The 11,333-nt window shown below is 39.5% G+C and overlaps 1 protein-coding gene across 2 annotated transcripts; it reads right to left on the bottom strand.

Annotated features, from left to right (window-relative positions):
• Positions 1-4,640: 4,640 nt before the first annotated feature.
• RPS14 (ribosomal protein S14) lies at positions 4,641-11,120 on the bottom strand. 2 transcript variants are annotated; one of them, XM_070937220.1, is made up of 5 exons: positions 11,035-11,120; positions 8,895-9,045; positions 8,283-8,444; positions 5,821-5,897; positions 4,641-4,750 (listed from the first exon to the last, which is right to left on the bottom strand). In XM_070937220.1, the coding sequence occupies exons 2-5, from the start codon at positions 9,041-9,043 to the stop codon at positions 4,683-4,685; spliced, it is 456 nt and encodes a 151-aa protein (XP_070793321.1). In that variant the 5' UTR covers positions 9,044-9,045; positions 11,035-11,120; the 3' UTR covers positions 4,641-4,682. The 2 variants fall into 2 exon arrangements, with proteins under 2 accessions (XP_070793321.1, XP_070793322.1); XM_070937221.1 differs by lacking the exon at positions 11,035-11,120 and adding an exon at positions 10,908-10,978.
• Between the last annotated feature and the right edge of the window lie 213 nt (positions 11,121-11,333).

Below are 11,333 nucleotides of genomic sequence, written 5' to 3'. Positions count from 1 at the left end.
AATACACCACTCCGTTCAAGATCTGTCTTGGTACCTGTATCATTTTATTATTTATTAAGTATCAGGAAATATCAAAACATTAACTGGTACAAACAATTAAAGGGCAGGAAAAAGCAGGAAAACAGACATTAACAGGCAAGAATTTACATTATCTATTAACAGTGGTCACTAACCAGTGGTACGGAGAAAATTTTGGTGGTCTGTAGAAAAATTATTTGCATTTCTTATATTGCACTAAATTGGGGTCTTCAAATTAAGGCCCCTGGGACAGATACGTGTGTTGCTGCAGAGAGTCTCCCCCTTTGGAGACTTTTTGTGTGGGTCAAAGGGGGGGCAGAAATTCCAACTTGGGGTCTGCTTCAGCCTCCTGGTGCAGGGCTTTGGGTGAAGGCTGGAGGGAAGCGCCACTGGTGGCAAAGAGCCAGAGGGCCTTTTTCCAGTGGGACTGCATCATGGCCTGGAACTGGCTGACCATCTCAGCCAGCTGAGCCTCCAGGTGCCGGTACCTGGCCTTGCACTCCTGCAGGTCTTCCCTCTGCTTGGAAAGCCTATGCTCCTAGTCCTCCATGAGGTGCTTCTGCTGAGCCTCCTTCTCGGTCAGATCCAATTTGAACTGAGCTGTTTTGCCAACTCTTTCTCTTTCTCTTGGTGGCTGCTTAGCTCCAACAACTGCTTCCTGTTGGGGCTATAAGGAGCCCGGGCGGGCAGGCGAGGAGTGGCTGGAAGGGGCGAGTAGAGGCTGGCAAGGCGCCCTTCAACAAGAGTGACATCAAGTTGGCCACACCCACCCAGTCACATGACCACCTAGCCATGCCCACCCAGCTGGTCATTAGGCAGATCATATTAGTGGTCCACGGGATTTAAAATTATGAAATTAGTGGTCCCTGAGGTCCAAAAGGTTGGGGACTCCTGATCTATAACATTATCTATGAAAAGGTCCACTCCAAAGAATATTTCAGAGACACTGAATCAATACATTAATCAATTAGCAAAAACATCCAAAAAGGAGTCATTTTTGGTTATTCCAGTTATAACCCTTTTTTATACATAATGGCAGAGGAATAGAGATGGGAAGTAGGATGTTAGGTGATAGCTCCTCCATTCTGCATAACGGTTTTCTGGATAGGGATAATGCAGTATTTCTCAATTTGAGAGTAAGAAACATTGGAATTATGTACCCAACAGTTCTTATAGGCACCTTAGCAGTGCTAAAACAAATAGCAATATGGCTGTTATTTCGTTCATTTTAACATAAGTTTTTGAGCTAGATCAGAGGCCCAGTTTTAATGCAGTCATTTTATCCAGTGGCTTATGTTAGGCAGAAATTTAAATTTAGGCTAGAATTTGTAACAGATTAAAATACAACAGATGATCTGAGAATCTGGACAGTTTCCTAATCTATAGTATCACAGCACAAGATAAAATCCAGCATCATGAGTAGACATTGCTGATCAATTGTGCTTTCCACTCATCTTCTTTCCTTTGAAGCCCTTTTTAATCTAAGATCTACTTGAGAGGAGTCCTAATCCTCAGGAGCAGTTCAAATATTCAAATCATGATTTAAATAAATATAGTCCTTTGACTATTTTTCCCAACCAGCCAGTAGGCATAGTTTAACTTATATGCTTTCTTTAATACCTGATCAGGTAATCATTTCCCTGATCAGCAAGTTCGATTGAGAGATTAAACCAGACCAGGAATATTCCCATACTAAAAGTATCAGAAAAATCAGCTGATCTCTGGTGAAGACAGGGCAAAGGAGATGGGTACATGCTCCCATGGTTTAGTGCACACGTTCTGTGGCTATCATATATCACAGCAAGTTACTCAGTCCTTTGTGGCCAGATTTTCCACCAATGCTCAACAGTTTTGAAGACCTGGGGTTCTTTAGGGGCTGCTTCTGAGCAACCCCTGAACTGATGGGCTGCTTCTGAGCAAAATGGGTCTTATTAAGAGTAACTTTTCACAGTTCAGAAGATAAAACTTCACAAATGTGGGTGTTTTTCATTCAGACCTTAAAAAGGCACGTCTCAAAATCAAATATATTTCCTGGTGCTCCAAGAAAATACTCATAGTTTAGATTTATGGGTCCTGGTATCATTATTGAGGCTGCTTCTGGTTCTCTTCTTGCCTCTGGGTGGCATTTTTAGGTCAAAGGATTGAGCCAGAGGAGTGAGAGGTTGGGAGGTCTTTTCAGGAGCTGCTGGTTAGGGCCACCTTGGCTCCTACTGATTTAATACTTTTTAGCTTTTTTAAAAAATATATTGTTTATATCCCACGCGCCTTATGTTGGGCTATGACTCTTAATAAAACGATTTGATTGATATGGATGTAGTTTTCTCATTAACAACAGAGAAGTGGTTTTATCGTCTTCTTCTTCCCAGTCTATTGTACAGGGTTGGGATTCATTGATGGCCTCTAGTTGGCCAAATACCAACTAGGTCCAACCCAGCTTTTTTCAGAGAGCCATGGTTAGATAGTACTGCCACCTAGTGATTATATTAAGGGGAAAATGTCTTATTAAAGAGAATATTAAACACCTTATTAAAGAGAAATATATTGGAGAGTATGGACCAGAGATGGGTTTCAGCAGGTTCTGACCAGTTTTGGAGAACCGGCAGCGGAAATTTTGAATAGTTCAGAGAACCAGTAGTAAAAATTCTGACTGGCCCCGCTCCCATCTATTCTCTGCCTCTCAAGTCCCAGCTGATTGGGAAGAAATGGGGATTTTGCAGTATCCTTCCCCTGCCACACCCAAGCCACTCCCACAGAACCGGTAGTAAAAAATTTTGAAACCCACCACTGGTATGGACCATGAGGTATGTCTTGCTACCCCCAAGAGATAGGAAATACAGCCTTCTTTTCACTACATTCTGATGATTAGGTTAATATTAAAATAGAATTTTATTAGCAATAGTGGTAATAGCCAATACCAACCCCCTATTGAGGTGAAACTCAGCCTCTCAATAAACATTGTGTTTTTTTTGTTTCAGTTAGGAAACAGATCAACTGGTTTTGGAGATGTTAAAAGGAGAATTCATTGATAGAGGAACTACAGAACATTTTAGAACAAACCCACGGTAGCATACTTTGCAATGTGCTATATTCTCAAAAGCTTTACATAATAGCATTCTGTTGTGAATGAATGTTGGCTTAGTAACATTACATTGTGAAATGACTGATTTCTTACCATCTACCTGGCCATCCTGTCTTTATATTTTGGTTTTTACTAGCAATTTCATGGATTCGTTTTCAAATGAGTCACTTCTACATTAACAAGCATGCACAGAAAAGAGGAAATTTTTTTCCAAGAAGCCATTTTCACAGAATGAGACTACGAAGAAATCATGAGATTGCTTCTCTAAACTATTTTCAAAAGGGGAAGCTGTCTTTTAAGTATACTTAATGTCAGTGGGCTCCAAAACAAGAGGCAACACAACACTTAAAGCTTCAAAATTGTGCCATTTTCAAAACTTGATTCCAGATGTAGACTGGAGCTATTATCTTCAATAGAGCTAAAGTTGGGAAAGATTTGCCTACCAATATCAGCAATGGACTAAATATTGGAAAATAAAAGTTCAGGTCAGTTTCCATTCTGGTTATCTCCGTTGGACTAGGTTATAATTTATATCCCAATACTATAAACTTTAACTATCTTAGAATTTACATATCTGAAGTGTCACACAAAAATCTAGTATCGATTCAATAATCCTGCTGTAGAGATGATCCAAGAGCACCAGGCCTGATGGTCAGGTTAAAAAAAGAAAAAAGACAAGTTTCTCACGGACAGCGACATTTTTTTTAATGGTAGTATATAATAGCCTAAATTAAGGAGTTTGGCATTAACAAGCGAACTATGTTTATTTATACAGGGTACTGTAATTATAGAATTGGGTCACAACATGGACCACCAAGATGGGCAAATGCTTCTTGCACAGAAATTCTATGGTTGGTTTTTCCCTCCAAATTTAAACCAAGACTATTTCTGTTAACACCATGCCTTCTTACATGTCAGTCAATTCCATTGCATAGAGTCAAGGATATTTCTGGGTGGTCTTTGAATATTGTTGCCCAATCATATATATGCTGTTTTCCCACCAAAATTAAAATTTTGTCAGGAATGAGGATCAAAAGATTTGAGGCTATCTGCTGCTTTCCAAAATGCCTTTTCTGAGAGAACTTTAGAAATTCAATGCACACTGGCCAATTTTGTATAGCAGTCTTTCAGATTGGAGGCTGAGCTCATTTGGGGAATCAGTCATCCAAGAAAACAAAGAGCTCAATCTATACAAAGAATGTAGCCATTCTCTGCCTCTACTTTTAACTACCAAGATTATGCATTACCTCCAAACTCTACTTAACTGAGTCTTCCTTCGCAATGCTGCTTTATTGCTTTAGGGTTTAATTTTGCACTAAGCAGCTTCATAGTAAAACAACTTTTAAGTGAAAAGGAAAACACTAAAGTGCCTGTGGGAGTTATTAGGAGGCAAAAGAAAGAAAAAAACCCTGTCCAGACAGGGAGGATGTTTTTCATGTCAATAATTATTGAGAAAAGACTTAAAAGGCAAGTCAAAGATACACTTCGCAGAACAGCAGTGGTGACTAAATTTATAGAAGAGAAAAACAAATGAGAAGAGAGATATATTGGAAAGCTTTAATGATGAAATACAACAGCCCCTATTTTACAGACGACGACCACGGCGACCGCCCTTTCTGCGAGTGCTGTCTGAAGGAATGGGGGTAACATCCTCTGTGGAGAGAAAATTTTTTACTTTTGGTTATTATTTTCACTCTTTGTTTATACAAGTCCTCAAAAAAATCAGAGTAACATGGAAAATAATACTTTAAAAGAGAAGAGGGAAGCATTCAGAACGCAACACTAAGATCACAAAGTTTCGCGAGACATATTATACTTCCCAATTTAAGTTTCTGAAATTTCAGGATGTGAAAGTCCAAGAAAAGGCAAGTCTGCACAGGCTTTAAGAAACAGCTACTAGGAAAAGCTATGTCTATGCACAAAAGAAAGCATTTATTTTATTTTTAATGTGAAGGAGACACATTCTGTTTCAACGCTTCTGTTGAACTTTTTTGAGTGAGTTGCAGATTGAGAGAACTGAAGCTTGGAATATTTTGATTGTTCCAGGTTTGGGCTGAAACAAAGTTTAGAGTTATTCTTTTTCTCTGTTCTGCATGGCTTCAGTTCCAAACTACTCTCTCAAGTCTTCCCAGCATATGAAGTCCTTGTTTCTAGAACAGTATATCCAACCAGCACTTCCAGTAATCCCCTGAATTTTCCAGAGTCTTCTTATGGGTTTCTCCCCTTTGCTGCCACCAGAATTCTTGCTTCAAGTGCAACATATCCTCTTTGTCTAACTCCCACCCCCAATCTTCCAATGTATTTTTCTTTCCCCCATTCCAACATATTTTTAGCTTTTCCCCATCACCTCTCCTCTCCCCAATCCCACCTCCCAAAATGCCACGTTTTGGCTTGTGCTTAAACCAAACACGTTTTGGCCTTGATACTGTGGCTGTACTATGCTGGGACAATTTGTAATGCTGTTCTCTGAAAGAACCAGCTGCAACTCAACTGTAACTCAATTCTCTCTAACTGAAGGCCCTAATTACCCGGATCATCTTTTTCTAATGTCTCGTTTCAGTATAGATCAAATAATTTTATCTAGCAAGAACTTTTTCAAACCATCTAATGCAAAATAAATGGTTTGTTGAAATAAAGTAATAGGATAAAGAAACAGCTATATTCCCTATGAAAATGATTGCAGGAGGCACATAGTTGAAAATGTCCTTCAACAGAAAACCTACCAATGCGCCCAATCTTCATGCCAGACCGAGCCAAAGCCCGGAGAGCTGACTGAGCTCCAGGTCCAGGAGTTTTTGTTCTGCAAAGAAAGTAAAACATACATTAATAAAAACTGAAACTTGTATTTAGGATTTATTTCATTTGGAGGCATGGAATAGTATTGGGCAGCATCAGTGTAGCAATTTTTTTTTGTTGGTTTATAACAGTGAGGATATAAATAAACAGCATGACTTCAAGCTTTCTAGTTAATTACTCTTAGTAGCAGAGTGCCACGCTAGATAGATGGTTGGTTTGATATAGCATGGCTCTTTTTTGCCAAAAGAGCTGCTATAAATTGTAAAGCTAAAATAAAATCAAAAGAAAGAAATAACTGAAAAGTTATTCAGAACACGTATTTAGAATGTCTTTAAATGCAAGTGCCTTTTGTATTCAGTTTAGTAAAATGCCTGCCCTCTTTTGCTTGTTTTTGCCAAACCAGTTCTAATTATTAGAATTTCTAATCCACTCCAATCTCAATTGGGTGACATGGCAAGAGAAGTTATAGGCAGTCCTCATTTAGTGATCACAACTGGGATCAGCAACTTGAAAACAGTTGCCAAGTGAAACCGTTTATCTTGTTTCAGTTTTCCTTTGCTAACAGACATGTGAAGATCGTAAATGGGAGGACAGGTTATAAGGTTACTTTTTCATTACCACTGTAACTGCAAATGGCTGCTAAATGAGGCAGTCACTAAACAAGGCCTATCTGTACATAACAACAACAAAAACCTATTGCAATTATATTCCTATCAGAGAAGTGCTCACAATTAGCTTGGACCAAAGAGACAGAACCGTTTTCATTTGCTTCTGAAAAGCGAAGAAATTAAGGCTAACCATATTTCTTGAGAGAAGAAAATAATATAAAGTGGATGCTACAGAAAAGGCCTATATTCCTTTCTGTGTGCATCAGAGTGGGGACACTTAACAGACCTTCTTTTGATGAGTGGACTGAAATGGACTGGACATATTCAATTTTTGTAAGATACTACCTTTTTCTCAATGCTACACTGTCTAAAGTAATGACAACTTTGAATTGGGCCAAGAAGCCTACTCGCTATCAGTTCAATAACCTTGAAGTATTATTCTACATTGGCACTGGTGTCCTACAATAGGCGTCAATTTTGTAGCAGCTGCAGTTCCTAGATTGTCTTCAAAAGAAGCCCCCCAAGGAGTAAACTGCAGTAATTCAGCCTTGTGTTGATCAAAGCACAAATGTCAGAGCATCCTACTGCAAGTAAGGCTGTAACTGGCTGAACTGAGCAGAACTGAAGCTGAGCAAATCCATCCCATTGACCACATTTTCTATCTGTTGCTTGAGCAGGAGTGAGAATCTAAATGGACAAGTCACACCTCCTTTGGAGAAGTGTGTTTTCACTCACAGCAACCACTTGGATAACTGTAATTGGGATGTCCAGATATTTATTGGCATCTGTATACTAGATCTTGAACTAACTCAGTATTTCTAGCCTGGATCAAGGTAGCAATGTATACCCAATGATGATGTCTCACCATTCATTTGTGGATGATCTCTACTAATGGTTCCAATAAACATGGGATAAAATGCTGAATTCCCAAGGGCTTGAGCACTTGTCACCCACAAGCATCAACTCTAATTACTCATTCCGGTAGAAGCAGAATTACCGGTAATGTCCCAATCCTTGCATTTCCAAGAAGGGTACCATGGCCAAGTTTGTCTGAGAGATCTAATAGGACCAGTCCCTTCCCCAAGATTCCAAAAAAGGCAATCCATCAGAACAACCAACACCATTACTGTCTCATAGGCAAGGTTGAATCCTGACTGAAAAGGATCTAGATAATCCATTTCCTCTAGGATATTCCTACCACCTTTTCAACTTTCCCTAAAAAGAGAAGGTTGAAGACTACGCTATTTTCCTCACAGAAACATTGAACCAGCTGCTCACATGATGCCTGGCTGCCCAAAGGAGCCAAGAATGGCATGGCTCAAGCCAAAATAGTAAACTCAAAACTACAGAAAACCCTATTCCACTGCAGTAAAACTAGTAAAACTCGTTTAAAAAAAAACAAACAAACAAGAATAGAGTATAAACAATACCATAACATCAAATCAGCCAAATATCCATAAATATCCACTATATTAGATAAATATTTGCATTCAGATTAATAGAACATTCTTCCAACAGCTACAGCTACATCTCCAAATGATTCCACAGAATAATACTTTCCATTTCTGTCCTGCAGCAGCTCCTCATGACCCGCTGTTGACTCAGTCAACAGTCCCAATATTGCAGAACAGACAGCCCCATGCTACATAACTAAGCTCCATTTCATGCTGAATAAACTAAATTATTAATGTATCTTAAATAGAAAACTATCTTTAGATAGTAGTACATGTGAAAATATTTGCACGAGAGAGAGATAAATGAAGCACTGGCTCCCCCCTTACCTATTTCCACCCGTAGCCCGCAGTTTGATATGAAGGGCAGTGATTCCCAGTTCCTTGCATCTTTGTGCTACATCTTGAGCAGCCAGCATAGCAGCATAAGGAGAAGACTCATCCCTGTCGGCCTTCACTTTCATGCCACCAGTTACTCGGCAGATAGTTTCCCTGAGAAAATAAGAAATGCCTTATAGATGAACTTAATCCCAGCCTTTCCTTCACCAGAGACAAAAAGCATATAGTTAAACATAATTTCTTTGCAAATTTGTCTTTAAAATACAGTATGAATAAAACAATTCCCAGAGTTAGGGTTAAAGTTTCTGCTTGATTGTAATACCATTACATCTCTTAACAGAAACAATAGTGTTTCTATACAAAAAGGTTCCAAGAGTAGATACTTCACCTGGGGTTCAGCTATGGTAATAAAACATAATACTCTGCTCCACGAAAGTTACAATGCTAAGTATGTAAATGCCCAAGTAGACAGTGTTTCCTTTAAGTTCAGGCTGGGTGAATATTATAGGCCTTTTGACATAAATAAGTCTTGACATCTATTGCCAAGATCATCTATTACAATCTTGTAAATATTATCATCCTTTCACAAGTAGAGATACTCACTTGCCAGACAGGTCAGTTACATGGACAAATGTATCATTGAAGGAAGCAAAGATGTGGCAAACTCCAAACACATTTTCTCCTTCAGCAACCTGTGGTCCCAAACTTATAACCTGCTCTTCCTTCTTTTCCTTACCCTTACGGGGAGCCATTTCTGTATAAAAAACAACAAATTATGGAATAGACAGAAATAGATTATTATTACTTTCTTTTGAAGTAGACAAACTATAAAAATCTAAATACCAAGTTGAGGCAAGAACCCCCTTCCCCAATCATATATAATAAAGCTGATTCACAACTTCTAATCAGAGCCTTATACATAGCTACAGTGGGGATTATTTCCCACTCTGATCTCCAGGAAAGTAGCAGACACTCTTTCCTGAACTGGGAATATGTTTTCTGTCCCAAGAACTGCATGGGGCATGAGTACTGTGGTATCAGCATGGGCAAGGCAACATCATTAAACCTTTTGGGAAAATGGTCCACCACTGATATGAAGTTTAAATACTTAAGTTTGTGCTTAAGGGATCCACTTTCCCCTTAAATACATGCAAATTATCCAAAAGAGGTCCCAAAATGTTATCCTCAACACATAAGCAATCCACAACTTATTTATCCCCACAATAAGAGACATCCATTTCAGAAGAAATATATATAGTTGGCTCTTTTATGTCACACTTCAAGCAACTTGTTGGTGGCTTTAAAAAGGAAGCAACAGATGATGGGAGACTTTCAGGTTATCACATCATTCAATTATAGCTTCTTCAACGTATGAGTATTTAAATGTTAACGTTCCCCACTTCCCTCCTGTTGTTACCTACAAGTTATATACCTACAAAGTTAGAACAATGATCTGGGCATTTCTGTACCATCAGTTCAATATTTAGTATTTTACTTATGAATTATGCTACCTTTGTATTAATTATGCAACTGAAAATTAAAGGTTTACTAATTTTGGAAGCTATGTTCTCACATGAGGACAATAGTCAAATAGTGTTCAGTGAAAAAAAATACTGAAGAACAAAAGAGCTCCATTGTGATTAGGGAGAACTTACAACACCAATGGTTGCTCCATCTAATTACCCACTGAATAATTAAAGTAAAGAAGAAGAAATTATATATGCAAACATGTATAGATATGCAGGAGTGTATGGATACCCAGACAGCAATCTCATGGAAAATCTAGCAATTTCAATATTTACTGTTTTGTAAATTATGTTCCCTGTTCATAGGATTTCTGGTAATTTTCCTAATTTTCTGATAAACACGAATTTGGATGAGAACTTTCCATATCAAACAAGATCAAAAATTTAAGATGCGACTTGGACCATTACCTTTACAATAACTATACAATATAGTTATAATATACTGCTATAATTAAGATTTACTTAAATCTCATTGCTTTCAAAAAGACTTATATTGCCACTTTTGCTTCAAATGCATTACAAATGTAGTTAAGGTACATGGCATTTTTAAATAAATCAGGGTGAACTTAAATGAAATAGCCTACCAGGCAGACTTGAATTCCACACCTTTTTGCAAAGCAAAACACAGTTCCAGTATTAAACCCACGTGGTACAGGCTTAGAGATATTACATCCAGTTACTGGACGTAATATTCCTGGAGTTTTAGTCAATACAACCATCTTCCCTGCTCAAAACTCCTCTACCCTCAAAAGGAGGGAGAACAGCTAGCGCATAAAAAAACAGCCACATAAACATGTTTAAATAGATGGTTTTGGCCACACTTTTCAGCCTCAGCTCTTTTATGGATGATGAAAGTAAAGACGGTTTGTCTCCCGAGGGAAAAGATACACCGCTTAGAGAGAACATTCGCGAAGTTGGGGGAAAGCTTGCTGATGAGGCCCAAACCTTTAAAAAAAAAAACAAAAAACACCACCTATCCCAGAGACCGGGTGATATGGGGTTTCAAGAGGCCTGTCCAACCACCCCAACCACCCATCGCCCGGGCCTCCTTAAAACAACGGATCCCTGTGCAGAAACAAAGGCCCCCAACCTCGCCCTCCGTTGCCTTCCCCACGCAGTTAGGGGTGAGTAGCCGACTGACAGCACCGAGGGGAGCGGAGAGGGCCGGATCCGCGAGGATGGAACTGGATAGAAAAAGGGCCGCACCAGCCACTTACTCGAGCGTCTCTGCAGGCGGCAGCCAGCACCGGAAAGGAGAGGGCAACGTCACGAGGGCAGAGGTCACGCTCTACCACCCGGAAATACTACCCGAGAGGCGCTACCGGCTGAGGGAAGGTCACTCCCATGAAGAGAGACGCGGCTTCGTGGGAGTAAATGAGCACGCGGCTAGGGGAGCGTTTGTTGTGCGGAAACGGCGACCGGAGTCTAAAAATTTCTTCCTTGCTGAAGAGGAAAATAAAACTTGCATTCCGTTGACCGGGCGGAAGCTTTTCCCGCCAGACGTTGGGCGGGAGAC

This window comes from Pituophis catenifer, unplaced genomic scaffold (assembly GCF_029215685.1).
Source record: "Pituophis catenifer annectens isolate HBS135680 unplaced genomic scaffold, rPitCat1.0.hap2 SCAF_2, whole genome shotgun sequence".
Classification (NCBI taxonomy): Eukaryota; Metazoa; Chordata; class Lepidosauria; order Squamata; family Colubridae; genus Pituophis; species Pituophis catenifer.
Note: the sequence above shows the minus strand (reverse complement) of the source record. Positions and strands in the feature narration are given on the sequence as shown.

Excerpts from the sequence above, each read along its gene's own strand:
- RPS14 (XM_070937220.1), bottom strand. The coding sequence starts at position 9,043 with ATGGCTCCCCGTAAGGGTAAGGAAAAGAAGGAAGAGCAGGTTATAAGT. Across the intron at positions 8,445-8,894 it reads GTAACTGACCTGTCTGGCAA|GGAAACTATCTGCCGAGTAA; the intron begins GTGAGTATCTCT and ends TTATTTTCTCAG. Across the intron at positions 4,751-5,820 it reads CATGAAGATTGGGCGCATTG|AGGATGTTACCCCCATTCCT; the intron begins GTAGGTTTTCTG and ends TTCTCTCCACAG.